The following is a 24,179-nucleotide window of genomic DNA, read 5'->3' on the forward strand; positions in this document are numbered from 1 at the left end:
TTCGGTTCCTGAGTTTTCACTCACAATTGTACTTCTTGCTCACATTCATGGTTCAGAAGCACCTCATCTTCTAAACCTGTTCCCAGGCTCTTCAGTCTCATCATGTGCATCCTGTCAAGGTTTACTAACACCAAAATTTTAACATAACCTAAGCTTTTGCTAGATCATGAAGACTCTGAAATCTTTAGAAAATTGAGGGTTTGTCACAGAGTACAGAATCAGTGCTTTACATTCATTCTGCCAAGCAACACAATCAACATCAACTGCAGTCATTTTTCCCTTCCTGACTCTACAGCAAATGAACTACGAAGAGCTGATCAAAATGTAAATTTTCTTCCTTGCAACTGAAAGGACATATCTTTCAACATCTCATTAAAACACTGCAGGAAAAACTCTCACAATCTGCAAGAAAATCCTAGTCTAAGTAGTTTCTTCTTAAGAAATCAAAGGATGATTTAAAGATGGCCTAAGTTTACTGAGGGACACAAGTTTTCCCCCAACCCCTTCAAATGCTGAAGCTAAGAAGACCTGGTGAACTCAGCTTTAAGCATATATTGTCTGTGGAAAAGTAGGTCTTGCATTTTTTGCCAACACCTTTCCATAGGTAAAAAATCTTTCACTAGAAATGATGCAGAAGCATCTCCTAGCACAAGAAAGGATAAATGGCAAGTACCAGTTCAAGAAAGCTGCAGTTCTAACTGGACTTCTGCTATATACATGTATGGAACAATGGGACAAAAAACAACACCAGGAATCACCAAGAAGAAACCATAAATTGTGCCAGGTAATTCTTGCAACAGGAGTATTTTTTAGGGTTTTAGTTTTGGAGGTGAGGGAAAAAAAAACCACCAAAAAACAATCCCAAACACTGGGCTTTGGAAAAAAAGGGAGAAAAATACTTCTTTCTATTCCAGCCTTTCCTCTTTTTTCTTCTTTGTCCCCTCAAATTTTCCTGTATGGACACTTACCTTTGTCCCAGGAGGTAAGCCTTCTAACTGTTTGGGTTTCCTGAATGTTCGGTGATGTTGAGTCTTGTGATCCATTTTTTCCTTGCAGGTTAGAAACTGCAGCCTGCATTTAGTGCAGCGGTACACTCCCTTTTTCTGTGAGAAATGAGACAAGCTATAGTAAGCACGGATGGCATGATAAACAAAACCCGAGCACTAGCTTGTCTCAAGCAATGCTCATCCTGTTTTTACAACTTCAACTGAACAAACTTCTAATACTGTACAAAGACAAAATACTGTTTGGAATTAGAATATTTAAATGCTTGAAAATGCAAGGCAGCATGATTAGTAAGAGGAGGAGAAATCAGATTCCAGTTACAAGATGACACTTCATTATCTTTTTCTTTATTTGTACTAGTGAAAGGTTTGCTAGTAACCTCCAGAACAGCAGAACACATCACTACAATGTAATGAAGAACCTAAATAGCAAAAAAGATTCTTTTAAGGATATTCAGAGACTTTTTTTTTTAAACAGGGAGATGCTGCCACACAAGAACATGACAAAGTCTAACAATTCCCTTAAAGACTTCTCAAATTCTTCTAACATATTTTATTAACTATTCTTATCCAGTAACAACCATACAAATCAGTTGAGGTTCATTTTTCAGAGGGAGATTCCTTACATATATTTAGCATTTTTTCTAGCATTAAGGATTGAAATTATCTGCTTACCTGATGCCTCATGTAATGATGCATATACGGTGCTCCAATTTTAATTACTTTGAGGCAAAATGGGCATAGTAAATGTTTTGTGTTTTCATGAACTGTTCTAAAATGAGATTCTACATCTGAAAAAGTTGAGGATCTGTAGCTGCACACCTAAAATAAAAAAGGTTGACTATTTTTGTTAAAAGTTTATTGACAGGGGAGACAGGGGAGTGGTGTAATCTAAATAGGAAATAGTCACTTAGATACCTGGCAAACATATGGCATTTCACCTGGCTTGTGATTATCCTTCATATGTTGCAAAAGAACTTGCTCTGTTTCAAAGGATAGTTCACAGATTTTACAAATGGCTAGAAAAAGTGAAAAACAAGATAAAAAGTAAAAATTTGATTGGGGTCATAAATAGATAAGTCATGACACATACGTATATGTGAACTGTATATATTTCTAAAGGTAAAGCAATCTAATATTATTCTACTCTTTAGAAGAATATCCCTGTACAGTTTCAGAAAGTCAGGAGGGCAAGGGGTCACAAACAACATGAGTTCTTGCAGTAAAGCTTTCAATTAAAAAAAAATTAAAATAAAACAAAGAAAAAAAAAAAAACAAGGAAAAAAACCCAAAAAGCACACATTTTTTGCACACATAAAAAAATGCCTAAAAAAAAAAAAATTGAAGGAGTGCTCAGTTCCTATATGAAATCTCAAGATTATTGTTCTTTAAGTACAATAGCTTTATTCTGAACTTAAAAACCAGCAAAGTCAAAGTCAGAAAATCCCTAAAAATTGTGGCTTAGGAAAAACTCAAGGGGCTCTGATCCAACTTACTGGATGACTCGTAGAGCGTGTGTGTGCTCTCGATGTGGCACTGCAGCTGGAACGGGGTGGGGAACTGCCGGTAACAGTGCTGGCACGTGGTGTGGCTTTCCCAACTTTCATTGCTCTGCTTCTCGAGCTCCAAGTGATGCTTCATGTGGTTCATAAACCTTTAAATTATAGTGAACAGGTGCAAAAACCAACACTTTAACATTTGCTATACGTGACATATCACTAGCAAGATGTACAGCATTCTTTAGAAACTTTACTCTGTAAGGACAAAGCTGACTAGAAATCTTGACTTTAAAAGAACATACAACATATGTGAAACATATCCTAAGACAAAGCAATCTATTACATTTTTCATGTTTACTTAGACAAAATTTTTGCCTTGAAATAAAGGGAATTAAGGAAAGACACCAAGAACACAACATGTTGACACTTCATTCACCATCACCAGTCTCAAAGCCACATTCTGAAACAAGTGCAGCTATGCTAAAAACTATTAAGTAGCAAGAATATATCTGCAATTTGGACATGACAGTTTTATGTAAAACCACAACCATTCACACCTGGCAGGGTTCCAGGAGTCTTCTTTGTCTAAAGCACTTAGGACTGAACTTGAATTATGAAGGACAGTTATCAAAGAATGCCACTGTGCAGCTGATGTCAAAAGAGGATGAGAAACTGGTATGTTACTGCTTCAAATTAGCACCTTTTCCTCATTAATTTGTCCACCTGTCTGGAGTAGGAACCTATCCTGGTTGAGAAGTCCAGGCACCCATGACAGCACAGCAGGTCACCATTACTGGTGGAGCAGCACAAGGACAGGTTTGCTGCACAAGCCACTACTGTTAAACCTCCAAAACTCTTCTACTGTCAATGTGCTTCATTTCAGTGCAGCCAGAGGAACATTTAAATGTAGGTCACAGTCACAAAAGGAATGTAAACCTTGGAACTGGACAAAACAAATGAGCAAGGAGAATAGTCTCTTGAGCTCAAGCTTCTCATATCAAGCAGCTGGTTAAAAAAAAGGAAGAAGAAAAAAAAAAAGCCAATTGAAGCTATGCAGGTACCTAACCAGGCAAAAGGAACCAGCACTGTTACTGCATATTACCTTAACAGAAAAGTATTGCAGTGGTATGTTCAACCACTTAAAGGAAGCAGGGGACTACCATGAGGAATCATTTTTGGTTTTTTGAATTAAGGTCCAAAAAACTTGTACCTGAAGCGGAAAGGTACTACGTATTTATTTTGTCCATTAGAAATAGTTAAAGGTGCAAAATATATCTTGGAATAAAAATTCTGAAGTTACAGAAGTATGGAGTACAACTACAAAGTTAGAGCAAAAATTAATATGGTAAAATCAACTCTAGAGAAATTAAAAAGTGCTCACATGTTTTTAATGACTTGCTGTGGAACCCACAGGCACCATAGCACCAACAGCTTACAATATAATGCTGAGTAGAAAATACTTAATGATTAATAGCAGATTTCATTGTTTTAATTACACAAAACTTCTGTTTTGTTCAATAATATGGGTCTAATGTTAGCATAAACCTGTTCATTTTAACTTGCAGACTGTGCCCTTTGAAGCAATAGTCCATTTTTCAGTTTTACATTCTGCTACTTCAGCTTCCTTTGAAGAATGCACGTAAAAAAAGTTCAGTGACCTTAACTTCCAAAGGAACGATGACACAAAGTTGTCTACCTGCTAAAACAGCTTACTGAAGTTTTTTTTCAGCATTTGGAAGTAAAATTATTCCATCAAAATAACAGATGTTACATAAGTAAACCACAGACTATTAGTCACTGTGCATCCCTAGAGGGAATTAACACTCGCATCCACCAGTATCACCATCAATCCAGATGGCAAATTGTAAAATACTTTGTGTTGCCCCTTCTAACCCCAAAGTCCTACAACTGCTCTCATTAAATCTCTATGTTTATGTTAGGCACCACTAAAATTTGTACTCTAATCTGTAAAATGTTCCAAGTTATGGTCACACATGCAAAGTAAAAATTAATTCAGTTTCTGTTCAGTCACTCAATATTATCAGTCTTCAGGAAGAAGAGAACTCTATTCCAGAGGCACAAATTTTTAATACATGAAACTGCTATGGGCTGTGATTAAAAAACAATTAAGGAAGTGAGTTCAAATACCTTATGTTATTTTTAAGAACTTTGAGACAACTGATGCACTTAAATGTCGTATGAGTCTTCTGCTCCTGTTGCACCTGCTGGGTGTCACCTTCATCCTTCCCATAATAAAAGTCATTAACTAACATAATCAATTTTCCTTTCTCAGATTCAGCAATCTTACTTGTTGTGCTCAAACATTCTGTTTTGATCGTTGCTGGGAAAAAGTTATTTACCAAATCTGGACAACAATACTGGAGGCAAACAGGGAGGAGAAGAGACAGAAAGAGACAAAGGTGTCAGTCTCTCTTACCAAACTGCATCAATGACAACAGCATTTCAAAAACTGAAGGCACTCACTAGACTTAGATGCAAAGCTCAGTTCTCTGATCCACCAGCCTTAGTCATATTTTCATATGATTTTAAACAATAATTGATCTTTATGTAATGTTCAAGTAATAAACCACTACGTATTATAAAAATTGGAAAAGGATGATTCTCATAGGTTCATGTAACACAAAGTTAATAAAAACCCCAGAATACCAGTGTTGCCTTGCTCATTAGAAAAATTTCTACTTCATTAACAAGGAAGAGAAAAGCAGTTTTTATGCAAGCATTTTGCTGACAAGTATAAGTTTATTGAGAACTTAATGTAAAGTTCTATCTTTTATTTCTTAGGGGAGAACATATGTTGAAACCTGCCAAAGTTCTTTCCAGCATTACTAAAAAATTCAGAAATTCTCAGTCACACAGTACACATTGTTCAAGCTTCTTTCTGTCCAACTATACATAAGGAATGCTTGGCCAAACAGAGATAGCACAAAACTTAACACTTAAAATGTATGAAGTACTTCATAAAGAAGGTACTATGAAGTTACTAACAGTGCACAAAATTAGAATGTTTCAGAGGACAGAATTTCTCCTGCTGAATAATGGTTTTTATTGTGCAGGACTACTTTCTATAAGCCTACTAGTAAGGAGTTAATTTCCTATCATGGAAATGTAACTCAGTATATTTATCCCATATAGTTCAACTAAAAATTTAACTAAATAATACTAAGTAAACACACTTCTTCAACGGTTCTTTCACTCCATTGATGTACTCAGTCCAAAAGCTATTCTGAACAAATAATGATTACAAAAAGATAAAACCCTTGGGTTTTTTTCCACTTATCTACATTTCTTAATTGTGTTTCAGAGCTGAAGACAAAAATAACTACCATTCAGGGTATGGTGACCCTGTAAATCAGAACCATCTGTGGTAACAGTAATTCAGATCCTCACAGATTTCTATTACACAGTAGTTCATACTCTGTATAGACTGCAAAGCCATTATCTGCCCCCTGAAATGGAATACATATGCCTGAGAATTGCACAGATCTTTGCCAAATGATATTAAATATTTTTCAGGAAACAATGTTTCCAGAAACAATAACAAGTAGTTTAATAATCAGACAAAGTGATGCTCAGTTTCTACAAGTTTTGTTTCTCACAGTGTTTAAGTATGAACTACAAACTAAATTCTTCCCCTCAACTTAACTTTTTTAATGTCAAGTGTCAAGTATTTTTATCTTGATGTTTCAAGTGACATATCAAGATAAAAAGGTGAGTTTACACTGTCATCTTTGTGTCAGTAGTGATCTAACACAGATGTGGGTCTTCTGGCTGTCTATTGTCATAGACACTTACCTTCATCACATTGGAAAAATGAGGCAAAAAGGAGCAGGGTTTAGAATTCCCCTACTCCAGTCTTCCTCTCCATGACTGTAAGACTGAGCATTTGGCTCTGGTTGATCCCAGACAGAAGCCAAACGATCTTCATATCAAAATATGGCATGCTTGCATAACCAAACAGAAGCCCACAGGAGCTTGTTCTAATGTCTCCCAGTCCCAGAATATTTTACCTTCATATGATTTTTTAGAGGATCCATAAGATTGAAATGAATATTACACTTTGGACAAGCTCGTGGAAAAGGTCCTCCATTTTTAATGGTGCTCGATGCAGCATTTGTCCCTGTAAAATTTAAAATATGTGAAGATTCAGAATTCAAACAGAATACTCAATTTATCATTATTATTCTTCTAACCAAACATTCTATTTCAAATGAAAACTATTCCATCAGTGTAGCTGTAGTAACCACAAGGAAGGTTTTACAACCATCTTTTAACTTTTACAACCATCTTCCTTTTCCCCCCATCTTGGAGTTTGTTCTGTTTGATATACACTGATAAACAACTTCTACAAAATCTTAGCAACACACTAAGAAAAAACATATGAGAAGGTGAAGGTAACATGACAGAGACAAAGCATTCACTCTGTGCACCAGCATCCCACCACACCCTGGATAGGATGGATTTCTGACGGGTTTAACAAATTTAATTTTCAAATGAACATGCAAAGCCTGTTTTATGCTATGACCTGATCATCATCACAGTAGGGTTCAGATAACTGATTTTGGAAATATTTCAGCAATTGGTTCTCAACCATGAGAGTATTTCTCTCTGGAGAGGTGTTGGAATCTAGGCCTATTCAAATGTATCATTCCTGATTAGCAAAGGTGTCTTTGGAGAACCTAGAGAATAAATCCTCTAAATTAAAAATTACTCCCAGTAATGAAAGGAAATGGTGCTTCTCTTATCAACATAAATGATTAATACCTTTTGAGCAAAAGAGAGGTATTAAAACTTTGCATCAGCCTAAAACTTCAATGAATATACCCAAGCTTCAAGTTTTCTCCAAACTGCCAAAGACCATCAGATCAAGAGTCACTTTTCAGATGAAGTTCTCTTGCATTCTCAAGTCATTCACAGATCTGAAGGACTCCAGACTGAGTAAGAAGTTTAAAAGTTAAACACAGGAAAAGTAACATCACAACAGCAGAGTCTCTGTCAGGACTATGAAAAAATGTAACAAAAATAAACACACAAACAATTCAGCTTACAAGAAGGGAATGAGCATATGAGTTAAGAGACGACGATGCAACAGTGTTATACATTTTTACAAAGAATTAGTCTTGCATAGTCCATAAGGTAGACAGTGTTTTTCCTTAAAATAACAGTATTGCTAAGAATCATTATTAAGCAGCAAGTCCTTCACATGAGTGGATGGCCATGCAAGAGATGTCTCACAAAACAGTGTTGCAAGTCTTCACTATTACAGTCTGGAAACATTTTGACAGGTCACAGCTAAGGGCAAACTGAGCTGAAGCAAACGGGTTCTGCGGCAAAATCTCGTGTTCTGCAGGGCTTCAGCACCGGGTTCTGTGGCACACTAGAAATTGCTGTGCTAGAATGGGAGGGCTTGGAGACAAACTCAGCAAAATGAGGTTCTCAGTGAGTAGGATCTATTTCTTTGTTAGTGTATTTAGCAAGATCCTTTGGTTATCTTTGCTGTATTATAGGCTGCAGCACAATATCTATTTCATTCAAAACAGGGTGGAGGAATTTTTTTGCTGCAATATTCAAGTTACAGCCACTTCCTTCTGGCTGCTGGGAAAGAGTGTGATGGCAAACCAGCTCCAAATTAGACAGGTAAAAATCCCAAATCTGAAATGACTCCAAACAATCAGTATCACACTGTAGATAACTCCTCATTTTAACATTATAGGAGAGAATACATCTTGGAAATATCAAAAGACAAGAATCCTTGCCTATAACAATCACTGGAAAGCATCTTTTGGCTCAGAAGAAAAATGCACCCAATTATTAAATATTCTAAAAACAGCTAGACTACCTCTCTTCTTGCAAGGAAGAAAAGATCTTTCCAGGAACATCCTCTCTTTGAAATCTCCCTTCTCCCCTCCATTACTATTTTAAACTGCTGCACAAAAAGGGGAAACTGCAAAACACACTTTATAATAGTTAGTCACAGTACAGAACTGCAGAGCAATTAATGTTGGACCTTGGGAGGTGGTTTTGTGCAACCTCCCACTCAAAGTAAATCAGACTTTATCAAGATGCTTAGAGCCATGTCCAGTCAACTTCTGAATATCTCCAAGGATGTATTCCACACTCTGAGTCCTTGCTGCCTTGCCTGGCATTACTAAAATGACTTTCCCCCTTTCTTTTATCTGATCAGAATTAGTTGATAAATCCAGTAGTCATAGAATTCTTGCCATCTTGATTTTCTGGTTGGTTGTGTTTTAAAGTTTCAGTGCTCGAGTAGACCCGAAAGCCCACAGCTACATATCAAAAAGTCTAAAGTGCCAGCACAGGTCTGGTAAACCTCTCAAAATCACAGACTGCAAATACTGTTCAGACTATGAGAAACTATGACAAGGATTGGACTTTAGTTCTGGACACAGAGATCTGAGTTAAGGACATTCTTGTATATTCCCCTTCCAATGGTACAGCTGCTCCAAGGACTTTTTGGGTGTAATAAGCAGCTGAATTAGTATCTTTAAAGTCTTCTCAACAAGCAGAGACATCTTGTGTCACATAAAATCATTCAGATTTCTGAGCAGAAACAAACCAGCCCTCTCCCACCCATAGTGTGTTTACTCAGTGGGAACTATCCAAACCCAGCAAACATTCTGGAGAGTCTCCCCAGTCAATGCACAGAGGCAGATCCCTGCAGGGAAGGCTGCTGAGCATCTTGGAGAATTTGCCACACTGTGCCTCATACATGGGAAAACATAATTCACTTGTTTTATACATATTTAAACATCCTAACATTCTCTTTTGCAGCACACCTTTCCCTCTTTCTAACCTAAGTAAACATATTAAGCTCGAATGCCTCACTCTATTCATCGTTTGCCCAGGGTTCATTCATTCACACACACACAAAATGAACAGGTTATTCATTAGATGCTACAGCTGCCAGAGGGTTTTAATTCACTTACACTCACACTGTTAGGTATATGAGCTGCTTACATTGACATGTCTTGCTCAGCAAAGGCTTCCATAGAGCTGGTATGACTTTAGCATTCTTCTGTATCACTGAGGATATTTGAGCATCCAGCCACCAGCTTGATTTTACAACAATCTTCAGTAAAGGATTTTATTTGACTTTAGAAAACCCAACTTGGAAAAAAGGACTATTTTTATACACTACCAAAATTGTTAATAAGTTCAATTTTAAAAGTCTGACACATCTGTGATAAAAATTTTGAAGACTTTTGTATATTTATAAAGGTGAGTAGTCTTAATTCAGTTTATACAACTCTGGTTAGTAAATTCCCTCTTTCAGAAAACTATAATAATACTAGGAGAATATACATTGATTAACATTTTAATTCTGTTGTTTGCTCATGTAAAAAAATTGGGCCTATTTTGAAAACTAATCACACCAATTGCAAGTATTATTTTAATATTTAGTTGGTATAAATCAGATTGACATCTCTTATCATAAAAGTGCCTCTCTCAGTTGGAGTGTGGACAAAAGAATTCCTTGAATCACCCACATTCCAGAGTAATTTGACCAATCCTCTCTCCAGCAGGCCACTGGGACTCTGAGGGCTCAGGACAGCAGGGAAAAGCAGCAGCCAAACAATTCTTGTGTGGTCACTTTGTGCTATTAGTGGATACTTTTGTAGCTATTATCCAACAGCTGGCTGTGCTCATACCCACAATATTAGTGTGCACCATATCCAAAGTGATGGCAAGCAGGACCAAAGTACACTGGATGTAGCATCACCTTGCTGAAGGTTCCTAAACACACATTAGAACACTACTGTGAAGTCCTTAATGCTGCTCTGTGCATCTGTGCTGGTTTGGCCCCATTTTATGAATGATGGAAAAAGGCATTAGAACCAGTAACCTATGATAAAAGCATTGAATGTACTGTGGAAACAGAACAGGGACAGCAAAGCCAAATTGCTTCAGGCCTGTGGTGCATTGTCTGCAGCAACATCTCCCAGTAACCTATTGCTGTGCATCCATGGATACAGTCCAGTCAACTCCAGCCAGAGTTCTTTTGGTTATGGCTTCTTCTGGTTCCTCCAAGGGGGTAAAGTCTGTGGGAGAACGTTCTCAAAATATTCCCAGAAAGTCACATTTTACATACAACCCCAGTGCCACCTGACCTGCAGAGAAGAGGTACCAATGCTCTTACTCTGCTATCACCACCTATTTAACAGCCTTTCCCTGCTCAGATCTCAGAAACAATCATTTATGCAATATCAAGCTAAAAAATGCCTTTAATGATCCATGTGTGTAAGTTAAGTTGTCTTGCAAAGTATCACAGGCCAGTTCCCAAAAGGACTCTCCTTTTAAATACCATATTCCAGAACGTCTGGTGCCTGCAGTGCTGCACATGAATTAGGGGAGCACAGCACCAACACAGGCAAAGTAGGCTTTGGCACATATGAACATGAACATAAGCACCTTACATGACCTCCCCAAGCAAGTCAAACCACAAAATACACAGACACTTCCTTCTTGCAAAGTCAAATGTATCTTAGATTTTCTTTCTGTGTCATAAAAATGTTCATGTTTCAACACACAATTAAAAAATTTTTATTCTAACTTTTAAATCCTATTGCCATTTTACAGAAATAAACATAGAACAAGTATGGTACATTTAAGGTGTTTTGAATTACAATCCTTAATGCTTTTAATTTTTTCTCAAGAAGAGACTACTACAAATAATTTTCAAGTATGCAAGCAAGTCCCTTGAGTTAAAAAAAACCCAAAAACCGCAAACAATTAAACTTAAATACCTGTTCTTTGGAGAACAAGGGCTGGAATACTGATCCATTTTCAAGAAACAAACCCTTTTCTTACTTAACAAGAAGCTATTTAACCCAATAAGACGACAATGAGACTAAGAAAATAGCTGGACACAGGCAAGAAAATCCATATCAGTGAAGGTCAGTAGTGTATCTGGAGTGAATGCCTAAACTAAAAATGCAAAATCTTCACATGAAGCAGAATAAACCAGCTCTCACTCTGTCCTACATAACTTGTCAGTGTGACCAGTCAGGCCATTCTCTGTATATGACCTGTTACCTCGTGGAGAATCAGCAGGGATTGTCCTCCAGAACTTAAGACACAATAATGGGACTCTGGGCAGTTACTACAAAAGTACAACCCTTCAAAAAAGAGGAGGGAAGTCCCAGGTTACAGCCTGTTTAAGACTGAATACACTGCATACTTCGAATTTCCTTCATCTGCTGTGACACACACACACAAAAAAAGGCACATTTTGTTTGTTTTTAAGTAGGTTAACTCTTTACTGCTGAAACGCAATTTAGATTGTTGAAAAAAAGTATTGTAGTTGTCAAACTGTAGACTCTTTTTCATTTCTCTTCCTTTTCAGGAAGGATCCTTTTGATCCTATCTACTCCAAGTCCTGCATATAGCAGTGAGGAAACCCAGATCATCATCCCAGAGAACCCCCCAGCAGATTCAGCTCTCCAGGTGTTGTTCACAGCCCCTCTCTTGTTTACAGTAACTCCTAATCCCACGAGCCAAAGAGTGATGAAACAAACCTTTACCTGTCAATAAAATTACAGTGGATCTGGCAGTGCCTTTTCCCATTATAAGATGCATAAGATGAATTATAAGAGCATTACAAGATGACACCTCTTGATATTACAGTCAGTCTAAAGCACTGAAAAGCAAAGTCTGACAACACAAGGCTCCAGAGATTATTTCATCAAACATTATACAAAGTTACCCACAGGGGGGAAGAAAAAAGTAGCTATACTATGTTCCAGAAATTCTAATTAAAGTTATAACCAAAAGACCTGCACTGCAATGAAATGACATTAGGTTGTTTCTTTCTCTTATCAACAACTACAGTTACACCCACCTGTTACATTCACTGCTGGCCCAGGCTGGTACTGTGGAACTCCTGAGTTCTGTCTCACACCAAACAGTAAATCAGATGTATTATCTGGTGCATCTGGTGGAGAATCCATAATATAATCCTAATAAGGTATTTTCAAGAAGGAAAAGAAATTGGAGGTTTAATTTTTTTCTTTTTACTTGCAGACTTCAAAAGGTTTATTTTAAAAACACGATCACTTAAAAGCACTCGTAAGTACTCAGCTGAAAATCAAGTCCATTACAATCTCCCCAAAATAGTTTGACATTTTAATAAGTTTGCAACTCTCATCAGTGCTTGTTAATTCATTCACAGTTGTGTATCAGAACAGTAAAAAAAAAATCCTATGACCTGGGTAAGTCCCTTTCATAAAGTATCACTAATCTGTTGGAATTGCTAATTGTAAGTGCTTGTGTTCAAAAAGTCTGATGATGTTTCAAATTATACTTGAATTGTTTTTCAAAAAAACTATTACTTTCTTCCTTTAACCTAAACTCAGGCTGCCTGTTCCTCTTGCATAACAGCTAGCTGCATTTTAAAAGATCAAAAACCAGAACTCAGATGCAGTACAAATTTGCAGAAGCTTCTCAAAGCAAGATGATATTAAATTCAAATTCTAAGTGGTCCAGTTTTAACGAAAGTAAGAGGTATCTCCAGCATGTTGGGAATTAGTGCTCTTCCCAGTCAATGTCACTAAGTTTTTTGTTTTCTTTTATGTAAAGTATATTTTGTAAGGATTTCTGAAAACAATAACCAAACTCTCTTTTCAAAGCACAGCTAACCTAAAGGTTGGTTCATGTTTCCAAGCACCTTGTTAAATTAAGTTTTGCACATGTCCAAGTACAAGTACTCTTTTAGCCTTCAGTTTAAACAGTTTGCCCTCTAGTACTAGATATAACCTATACAATTCAATAGTCCACATTTCTTGGCTCTAACACTGAAGACTGTTAAAGCTGAACAGCCTCACTCAGTGGGTAACATTTGGAGGGAAAACAAAAGTGATGTTTAGTTCTCTTTACAAATATTCAAAGTTAGAAGGTGAGGTAGAAGAAACATTTTCCAAGATTCATCAATACTGCTTATATCTTCATAGGCCATTCACCCCAGCACAAACTGAAACATGAAATATTTTCAGGAACAGCAATAAGCAGTTAAGAAAAACATAACAGAGTTAGGTTTAATTTTAACATTAAGGTATAAATGGCACAATATTGGCACTTGATCTTTATTAGAATGAGAAGGCACTCTGAAGGATGTTCAGCTAAAAAGGAGTCCTGTCACAGTGTCTAGTCACACTTCACAGTCATCTTCATAACATGATATTTTAATTTCAAGGGTAAGTTTCAACATCTGGAAGTTGAAGATTCAAATGTCAAACATTTCCCAGAAAAACTTATTTGAAGCCTTTGTCACTTAGGAAGAATCAAGCTGGGAAGAAACAGAACATGCATGAACTAAAATATCACAGAAAGCCAAGACAGAAAATCATCATTATAAAAAAGCAGTCCCAAGTGAACTAAACACTAGACAGGGAAGAGGTGAGGAATCCAAAAAAACCTAAGGAGCTCTTGAATGAAGACAATTCAAACCAAGGACATGAACCAAAATACAGGTGGTATATATATGACTCTAAGAACAGCAAACGACATAATGTGACAGGAGTAATTAAAAATCATAGAACTTTGCCCAAGAAGCTAAACTATAGAACCTCCCTAAGAAAAAGGCACAGCAAACAAGCCTCTTTCTCCATAGAAGGGTAATATAATCAAGTGGCAAGAACAATAAAAAAACAAGAAAAATTATTCTAAAGCTGAAACTGGAAATACAGTTCTGAATCTAGAAAAGTTAAGCAGAATCCATTAGGCTGCATGATTTTTATTTACACCAAAAGACAGGCAGCTGGGACAACCACAGGTATGTGTATTTGCATGGTCAATGGAGATGGTGCCACTGTCAGGCTTCATCTTAACCTGACAGCAGAAGCTAATATTACAGGCACATTGTCTAAACAGTTTCACTGTCAATTCTCTTCAGTAAAGGTATCACATCATAGTTCACCTCATACAGATAGGGAATTTTAATCCTCATTCTTTCTCTCTCACATATGTCCAACAGATAAGGCAACAAAAACAGCATCCAACTCGACTCCCTCACATCACCATTCTAAGGTTCTGTGGCAATCCAGGAAGATCAATGATATGTGATCTAGGAAAGTAATCCCCTGGGGTTTTTCAAGCAATACAAATATGTTGCCAAATTGTTTCACCTGCTGGTCCTGCAATTTTTGGTTGCTTAAACCCTCCTTATCATACTAGTGTTTCACAACTGTCTCACGAATCAAAATGCAAAACCCCCCAAGGAGGTACCACTGCAGCATTCTCTTAAGCAAAAAGGCCAAGCAAGGCACTGTAAAAACCAGGTGGAAAAACCACTAAGTTACTTTACACACCAAATGCAAGCTATTTAAAAATTAAATTCATTTATCAATACAGAGGATCCATCTCTGAGCGAAGAAATCTGCAGAATTTGGAGAATGGATTTCCATCACTTTTCCAAACAACATAAAGAATCTAAACAGTACTAATTTCTTTAATATCTGGGATTTTCATTTAATGTCATTTTACCGTGACTTAAGCTATCATCTTTGAGCCTGGCAAATTGGTATTTCCAAATACACATTTTAATTTACTAGTGCAAGGTTATGGTCCCAGAATCTTTATGGTTTTACATAATGCCAGTCTATAACCTAGTCCAGGTCTCCAAATCACTAGACTGAGTCAGTATGTTCTTCATTAATTTATTCAAAAGTAATGGTACCCGTTAAGTGAATAAAGATTTACCTGATTGAGCATCACAGGCTGTGCTGTTCCAGTCTCTGGCCTGGACACAGGTTGAGCCACTGCAGGAACTGTGATATTCCTTGATGCTGGCTGTGTTGTCACTGGAATGGTTACAGGCTGTGTTATTCCAGAACTCAACCCAGGCAGCTGCTGTGTTGATAAACATCCAGCGACTGGTCTCTGCAGTGTTTGTGAAGTTCCTGAAACATTCACTTGTACAGACAGTGGCTGCACTGCTCCCGAGCTGCTCAAAGGTCTGGGTGCAGCCTGGAAGACTGATGGGACGGGCACGGCACTGGGGCTGGAGGCAGCGGTCGCATAATGGTGACTCTCGGTCTTGAATGTAGTAACTGGACCTGTTGCAAAGGATTCCAAAGTTATCTTTATGCAGTTTTGCAGTCAAATGTTTCACAAGTGTTGTGGATTTTTCTTGCTTTTAATTGCCATATTAGGACAATAAAGTACCTCTACTGGGTGTACCATCCTGTACCCCCCCCCTCGTGATGAGCTGAGGTTGACTGTGTTCAATTTATCTGTCAAAAGTTACCTTTATCTTAATTGCAAATAAATTAATAGCTTCATTGCTCTTCAAATTAAAAGTAGCATTCATATCCACTAGTTAAGCCAACCAAGATTTGACTTATAAATTAGAATACTATTCCTAAAACAAATACCTGGCAAATCAAACTATAATATGTACAAGTTAAGGTATGTTCTTCCACTCTTCTTCAGTTAAGCTAGTTCACATAAGAGTCTCAGGGGTTTTTTTCTTGTAGACAACACACAAATAAGAGTGCAAACAAACAAACAAATTAATTAACATTTAACTTTGCTAATTATAGTGCATTTATTTACTTCTCTTTCTCATATGCATCATAAGTTCCCAAATACCAGAAACTGTTACACTAAAGGAAGTATTTTCTCTAAACCAGTAATGACACAATCTGCTTCTGCATTAACAGGAAAATACAGCACTGACAAACTTGGTTTTAGACTTCATGATATTCATTTTCCAATGTGAAAGGAAAATCAACAGATCAGCAATCAGAGGAGTCATGCTAGAATTGCATTACAAGAGAACTAATTTCCTCACATATCCTGCATGGTAATCTGTGTCCAGAGCTCTGCTCATCAGAAACACCGGGAATTTTTCAAATTTGATGTTTACACCCTAACTAATGCCATCGATATTCCTTGACTTTTTCTGTCTTAGTCTGGGGTTTCCAATCACCCCAGAAAGTTACAAAAATATTCCTCAAATCAAAATATTTTTCAACTCCCAGATTCTCCATTAGTGTTGCTGACAAGTTTTGTGCTCTGACCTGTGAAAATATGCATAAGAAATTAGATTGATTCTCCAGTATCTAACCACCAAGGTTTGAAGTTACTTCTCAAACCAGGGTCAAGTTACATCATGTTTTCAAACAACAGATCTTAAGACTATCTACACATTGTGCTTAACAACCTTAAGGCTGTTTCCACGAGCAATAGCTCATTATTACACACTTCTCCAGTTGGTAAGTAAACCTAATAGCAGTGGAGCTCAGAAGATCACAGCTGCATGTAGATCATTTAGATCACCTGCCACCTGCATTTAGATCATACTAATAAAAAGCAGCTGCAACCAACAAATTCAAACAGGTTTGCATTTTTTAAGATAGAACAAAATTTCATCCCCTAATAGTAATACCATTTTTACTTCAACACAGCAATAACTACAAACAAGGATTAAATTAGTTCAGGATTTAGCTCAACAAACACATTTTGTGATTGTTAATAAATCTATACCTCACATGTGAATTCCAGAGTGAAATGAAACTAAAGCATCATCTACTTCCAAAAAAAAAGCTATCCTAAAAGTTATGTCTCACATAGTATAGTCAGACAGTGATGTGCACACAATTTACATCCTAAAATACAAAGGCAGATTTTACTGCTTTTAAAAAGAACATTTCAGGAAGTCAGTTATTTGAAATTATAAACTAGTCTTACATGACTCAACTGATTCATCATAGACCCGATGTGCTGTTTTCCCTCTTCCATCAAAGTGTTATTTGTCCTGTTCAGGTAGAGCACTGAAGCAGCAGAAAGCTGACACACACAGTAACATTGTAAAGTAGTACCAAATTACAGGTTTGTAACATCATGAAAAACAAAGCAAGAAAGAGGCGTAATGTAGGAAAAAGGAGCAGTTGCAGGAAATGATAAAGGGAACAAAGTGTGAATTACTTTTCATCTCAGTCAAAACAATGCTCCAGTACATCAGAAGGGGCACTTGATTCTACATGACACTGTGCCAGCAGGTCTAAGTTGGCTTTTTAACTATTTCCTTCAAATTATCCACACCAGTCTGTACAAAACCTGCTAACTGCACTGTCAGGAAAAGGTTAAGAAAATGCAACGCACCGCATACTTTCAAAAAAATTAAGAACTACACGTGAGTTTCCATTTGTCATCAGTTTTTCATCTGATCAGACAGGAGCTTTCTCAGGTACACTCTCAGCACTGATAAGCCAAGTTGAGTTCACAGTGTCTTGCCTGTCGCCGATAACAAACTGAAGCCTGACTGCTGCCAGGTGGTCCTACTTACAAGCCAGAGAAGAACTGAGGTCATTCTTCCCGAGCTGTTTTTGATAGTGAAGTAGAAGATTACAAAGAGACAAGTTGAGGAGAAGGAAGGAAAAGAGATAAAGTAAAAAGTTATACCGTATGTGATTTTACTTGTGCATGGACAGCACTAGAGTAAGATGCAAACATTTCAAGTCTCTACCTTTTACCAAAGTCCTTAAAGTTCACAGAACCATATCAAAATTATAGTTTTCACCTGAACTACTACTAATCTTTGACTACAAAAAAATCTTGAGACTAAAGCAACTGCAATGAATCTTAGCATATTTGTTGATCCAACATATGCCCAAGTGCCCTAATAATTGTTCTATGCCATGACCTACTGCCAAATACAAACAGCAATCCAGAGATCTCTGGACCTTCCAGAAAACAGTAAAGGTATTTTTCAGTCTTCCTAGAAGTTTGTAACTGCAGAAAACTTATTAAAATAATTTTAAAATATTCTTCAAATTTTTAAGAATATCCAGAATATTTTTAAAATATTCACCCTTGAAAACTATTTTCAGGTGAGAGAACTTTAATATCAGTCTCAGGATTTCTTTAATATTTAAAAAGTAATTTTCCACCTTTTCAATCCAGTGTAAGAAGCAACAAACTATCCCAGTGAGCAACAAAGTAAAAAAGTTGCAAGATGAAAGCATTGTGAACTAAAATGACCGAAAAGTTACTAACAGCTCCAAAATCCATGCAGAGGTGTGACTGACAGCCTAGTTCAACATTTTGTCTTGAGATTCCCCACTGCAAACTATACACCTTCAGAAAGCAACTCTGGAAATCTTGGATACAAGCACAGGAGAGATGAGGCACAAACTGAGAGCAGCAAACCTCACCAGGCAACATCTCGTGTATTTGACTGCTAGAGAAACATCAGGTCAAACCTCTTAACAATTGACTACCAAATGGATGCACACAGAAATCAAAAAGTTTCATTACTAAAATTAATTAAACTAACAAAAAAAGCAGTTCTTCTTTACTTACCTGCCAAAGCCCAAGCATAGACAAACAGTGGAATCCTGACACATCTGCTGTCAGCATAACCACCTAACCTCACTCCCTGCACTGCCTGCATTAGGAGAAAACCACAGAACTTGATGAAAAAACCTCTCTATTTCACAAGGGATGAGTAAATTGATTAATAAATATCTCCTACTTCCCAGACAGGCTTCAAGCATTTTCACATTAATCACTTCTCCAGATTGTGCTTTTATTATAGGCACTTAAGACAGTTACCCAGGTTTTGTCAGAATGGAGTCCACCAACATACAAAACGTGGGGTGGAGAAAAAAAAAAAGTGACTGTAACATGAAAACTTGAATTCATGCACATTCTTTTAGTGGGGAGACACTTTCAAGTATGTAACTAAATACCAACTATATCGAGAGTAATTGCATGTATGGTTTCAGCACCATATAGACTGACTTTGAAATGATGTTGTTAATGCTAAAACCTCCAAATGTCCTTGTTTTGACTCCAGAGAACTAAGGTTAGACGTAAATAGAGCTGGGTATAACCTGGGTTTTAGGATAGAATTTCTTAAGAATTATTATTTTCAGCATGACAGAGATGTACAGCTTTAAGACGTAGAATTTCTTAAGTCTTACTGTTAAAAATTCTATCTTTTCAAACTGAGTTTAACCTTCAATACCTTGAAATATCTGTTTTAAATGATGAAAAGGTTATCTTACATGTAGTAGCTGCCTTCGAGCTTGTGATTTCCCCAACAAAGATTGGCTCATCATCATCATCATCCTCATCATCGTCATCCTCCTCCACTTCTGTCACTGTTTTTTGCCATGGTTCCAGCTCCTCTTCTTCACATTCCATAAATAATTCTGCCATCTTGGAACTAGGCAGTAAAAAAAGAAAAAAATTAATAAAATCACACATACCAAAACATTCACTACTTTCATGAAGTGTTTCACTGTTGTGTAAAGAACACTGCACTTGTCAATAAATCCCACACAATGGTCTCCCTCCCTCTCCGTATTCTGTACAGTTTCAATCTGATCTGATCCAGGAGACCTTCAAAGATTGATGCCATTTTGATAATTTCTTGAATTCTCATCTTTGTGGTAAAGAAAATTTACACAAAATTCCCCCAAACCCACAAAATATTAACAAAAACAAGCCACAAACAAAAAGCTCCACAACAGCAAAAACCCCAAGCCATACCCACAACGCACTGCAGTGTTCTCATTATCAATTAGGACCTGATAAAAATATTGCATGGATGTCATTAGACTGAGCCCCTCGTGCTTGTAGACTTCCTCTTGCACTAAGAAAAGCCATGTACAAAAATAGTAATGAAAAATAAGTAGCTTTTGGAATTTAACAAATTATCTTCACATCTCTTATCGCAACTGAGTTTGTTTTTTAAATAAACTGTGATGGCCAATAAAGTTTTCATCTTTCTTTTCACATTTTTTTAACACAATCTTGAAAGTATTTCTGAACAACACAACAAATAAGAAACTGTGCTGTTTCTTTATACACCGTATCAATAATCTAATTTCTAATAAGATCAGTGTTTGCTTCGACTAAGACATGGAGCTTCACAAAATTCAATGTCTTCATTCTCTTGTAAATCAGAGGGAAACAATACAGTTTTGCATGAGGAACCCAAGAGTGACTCTGACAAGAATTCCTTCTAATCAAGGAGCAGTAAAGCACTGCTCTGACAAAAAGTGAAGAATATCCAAGCAACAGTTCCTTTTACAAGCCCATAATCAGTACAAGAATATTTCTAGTCTTACTACCAGGCTACTCCCAACAAAAACCATTAACAATACTTCCCTCACTCTTGTGGTGATGTAATATTTACCTGACAAAGCTTCACTTCCTACTATTATGCAATGATAGTTCTCTGACCCTTTAACTCCCTGAACCCAATAGCCAGGGCATCAGAGCAGCACTAATGTACACAACTATGTCAGCAAAGACTATCAAATATTTCACATAAGGTGACAAAATCAAGATTGCATTCATATCATGAGCTGATATTTCTTAAAATATTTACCTTGCAAGATGAAGAGGGTGTTTATTGTACATTTTTCTGTACAATTTCCCCTTATTTTCTCCTTTCTAAAAATATTTCAAGAGCAACATATATACTAAACATTTGGACAAGTTTTTTTCTTTAAAGTGTACTTACGCAAAAGTAAGAACACCCCTCATTATCCATCAACAGTTTGAAAATGTAAGTCTTCAGCACAGACACAGTGAGAAAACTGTCTAATATCTGCGAGAAGACAATTTCAGGACAGGAGTAATGAGCTGGTAGATTTGGTGATGGACTGTGGAAATAATTAGTCTGTAACAGCTCATCACAAGGGAGCAGAATCATCCTCTATAAGAGAACGGGGCTGCTGGTGTTGGTTAAGGCTTGCAATAAAATAAAGTAGCAAAGCTGTGCTCCTTTCCTTCCTCCAACAGCTTTTTGGAGTTAGCCATGGTGCTGGGAAAGAAGAGAACAGGACACTAAAGTAGACTCTTGTACTGAAAAAAGAGGAAGATTATGAAGCAAATTTCCACTTGACAGAGACGACAGAGGTCATGTGCCAGGTCTGGCAAAGAGAATCAAGCCCAACTCTCTAATTTTTTCTTCTCTGTAGAAAGACACTCTTTTGTTAATAACACCAAGTTTAATAGACTTCAACACAAAAGCAAGGACTATTTCAGGGACTTCTTTCATGGAACTGACAACATAAATGAGCTGTGTTTTTATTTTAAAAATGTAGTTTTATTTGACCTCCAGGGAAAAAAACCAATAAATTATAACGTGCTCAGACAATGCTTTATATTAAAACATAAAATAGGCACAAACAATCTGTATGTTAGCAGAATTCTAGCAAGAGACGTGATAACCTCATCTACACTATAATGCAGCTGAATTTTTTCTTAAATATAGTTAAGAGTAATTTGATAAAATAGGTATGGACTTTTAGAAAGTGACACCAACTGGTGACACCTCACATTTCATTTTACGAATCAGGAGGTACACATTAAGGTATTCTCAAAGGTGAATCAAAATGCAGGGCAGCTTTTAAAAGGCCAATATCAAGATTAATTTTGCATCTTCTAACCTCATTTTTTTTTTTAAATTTTAATGCTATAATTTGAAGCCAAGCTTTCACTGACTTTTTTTTCCTGGGAAGAAGGCCAGCCTAATGAGTTCCCACCCTGCTCCTTCACTGCTTCCTCAGTTGTGCTAGCACAACTTTGCATGGGACTCTGACATGAACTAGGGCAGGTTAAAAATAACCTGGCCCACTAACAGTTCTATCTAACAACTGAGAGGTCAAAAAACCTGTGGCCTGAACAATTAAAACTGCAGTAAGGGGAAACGGATTTGATTAGGGGAGGTGTGCAGGAACAGCTCCTGCAAATGGTCTCCACTGCCAAAGCAAATATCTACATCCATTTTTAGAGTACAAGTAGCTTCCAAATTTTTAGCTTATTTAATGTAGAAAATGCATTCTGGGAATCCTGCTGGCAGTCGCTCTGAAAGACAAAACCAACAGTGAATCCTTCCCCCACTCTCCTCAAATACTTCCCAGAGGAGGTGCAGGCACTAGTATAAGAAAAATAAACCTACTGACAATAGACTTCATCTTCCTCATTTTTTAATAGGCATAAACATGTACACATGTTTGTACACATATTTCCTTAAGGGTAGTCCATGGATCTGAGAGGTCCAAAACTCCACTGAAATGCTATATGTACATACTCAAAGAAAGTGTTTAAATGATTACTGTAGGCTAAAGTGTCAAAATTGTGAACAAGTTCTTTAAAACATTTTAAAAATGTCATTAGACTATACGAAGATACTGTTTTAAAAGGCAACTTTCCATCAAAAACTAAGGGTTGCCATGAAAGTTCATTAGGCAGGCACAGATAACCAACAACCTGCAAAAACACAAGTCCCTGGTACACTATTTTAGTTCTTACAAAAGTGATGAACTAACAACTTGATACAAGACAGAGAGAAAATTTGAAATCATTACACAAAACAGCAATAAACTTCTGATGAAACAACTGTATTAAAAGCACTAATTAGGACATCCTTATCAAGGCAATTACGTTTCATTAACTGTAGAAGAGTGCCTTGAAGATGGACAGAAATCAGTACTACAGAAAATCATGGGGCAAATGCCCCACGTATTACTTTAGATGCAATTCACCTGTTCCACTGTTAAGCTTAACTGAGCCTTCCAATATTCAATACTTCTTTGGATTAGCTTAAAACAACCAAAATCATATCACTGATAGGAAACTGGTAGTGAGCTTAAAGAGTGAGGACATTTACATTAACCTGGAAGTTTCAGACTAGCCTGGTCATCTTTCCATAACAGTATTATAAAATCATAGAATATTCTGAGTTGGAAGGGACCCACATGGATCATCAAGTTCAACTCTTAGCCCTGCACAAGACAGCCCAAAGGTGCCTCAGAGCATTGTCCAAACTATTCTAGAACTCTGGCAGACTTGGTCTGTGACCACTTCCCCGGGAAGCCTCTTTCAGTGCCCAAGCATTCTTTTGGTGAAGCACCTTTTCCTAATATCCAACCTAAACCTCCCCTGACACAACTTCAGGCCATTCATTGGGTCCTATCACTGGTCACCAGAAAGAAAAGGTCACTGTCTGCCCCTCCTCTTTCTCTCAAGAAGATACTGTAGACTTCGATGAGGTCTCCACTCAGTCTCCTTTTCAGGCTGGACAGAGCAAGTGACCTCAGCCACTCCTCACATGGCCATTATCTGTGAGTTACGCAAATAATGTTTTCCTCCTCTTTAATAACCACACTTCAAATGCCCAGGAAAGTTGTCTTATTTACAACATAGATCACACAGCAGGCACCACGTTATATTTCTCAGACAACTTCCCACGGAGGCACATGACTTTGCACCACATTAGTTATCGAAGGGTGTGCAATCCACAGCACCGCCGGGTCTGCAAACAACTGGGCTATTACTGAGCGCTGCATTTGTTTCAGCAGCGAAGAAACAATGACCAAGATGAAACTGCACCTGCACGTTGTAAAAAGCCACGGCGTAAAACAACTTCCCTCAAACCCAAACCTCAACAGCCAGCGCTGCCCTCCCTGCCAGGAGAAGGCACAAGCTCCGCCTAAGGAAGGGCAATACGGCCTGTGCCAGCCCGCCAGCAGCTCACACCGCCAAGCCGCGGCGGTGCCAGGCCGGGGGAGAAGCCGAGTCCCGAGGGCGCTGGAGCAGCTGCCGCTCCCGCCCGCCCGCCCCACGTCCCGCCCCCCGCGCCGGGTGACCGCGGGGCCCTCGGGCTGCGGGCGCGGTTCGG

The 24,179-nt window shown here is 37.6% G+C and overlaps 1 protein-coding gene across 4 annotated transcripts in view; it reads right to left on the reverse strand.

Moving 5' to 3' along the window:
- The window catches only part of ZNF280D (zinc finger protein 280D), a 41,091-nt gene extending 17,182 nt beyond the window's left edge, over positions 1-23,909 (reverse strand). Inside the window, exons 1-10 of one of the 4 annotated variants that reach the window (XM_027644402.1) lie at positions 23,891-23,909; positions 19,549-19,709; positions 15,236-15,591; positions 12,381-12,498; positions 6,532-6,641; positions 4,652-4,881; positions 2,501-2,658; positions 1,923-2,023; positions 1,680-1,826; positions 969-1,103 (exon numbers count right to left, since the gene is read on the reverse strand). In XM_027644402.1, the coding sequence (XP_027500203.1) occupies positions 969-1,103; positions 1,680-1,826; positions 1,923-2,023; positions 2,501-2,658; positions 4,652-4,881; positions 6,532-6,641; positions 12,381-12,498; positions 15,236-15,591; positions 19,549-19,702 (1,509 nt within the window). In that variant the 5' untranslated portion in view covers positions 19,703-19,709; positions 23,891-23,909. Of the gene's footprint in view, positions 1-968; positions 1,104-1,679; positions 1,827-1,922; positions 2,024-2,500; positions 2,659-4,651; positions 4,882-6,531; positions 6,642-12,380; positions 12,499-15,235; positions 15,592-18,841; positions 18,927-19,548; positions 20,370-20,879; positions 22,835-23,890 lie in introns of those variants that run through there. The other 3 variants (XM_027644399.1, XM_027644400.1, XM_027644398.1) reach the window with 3 other exon arrangements.
- Between the last annotated feature and the right edge of the window lie 270 nt (positions 23,910-24,179).

The sequence above is a fragment of the Corapipo altera genome, unplaced genomic scaffold, assembly GCF_003945725.1.
Source record: "Corapipo altera isolate COAL_440 unplaced genomic scaffold, ASM394572v1 50, whole genome shotgun sequence".
Taxonomy (NCBI): domain Eukaryota; kingdom Metazoa; phylum Chordata; class Aves; order Passeriformes; family Pipridae; genus Corapipo; species Corapipo altera.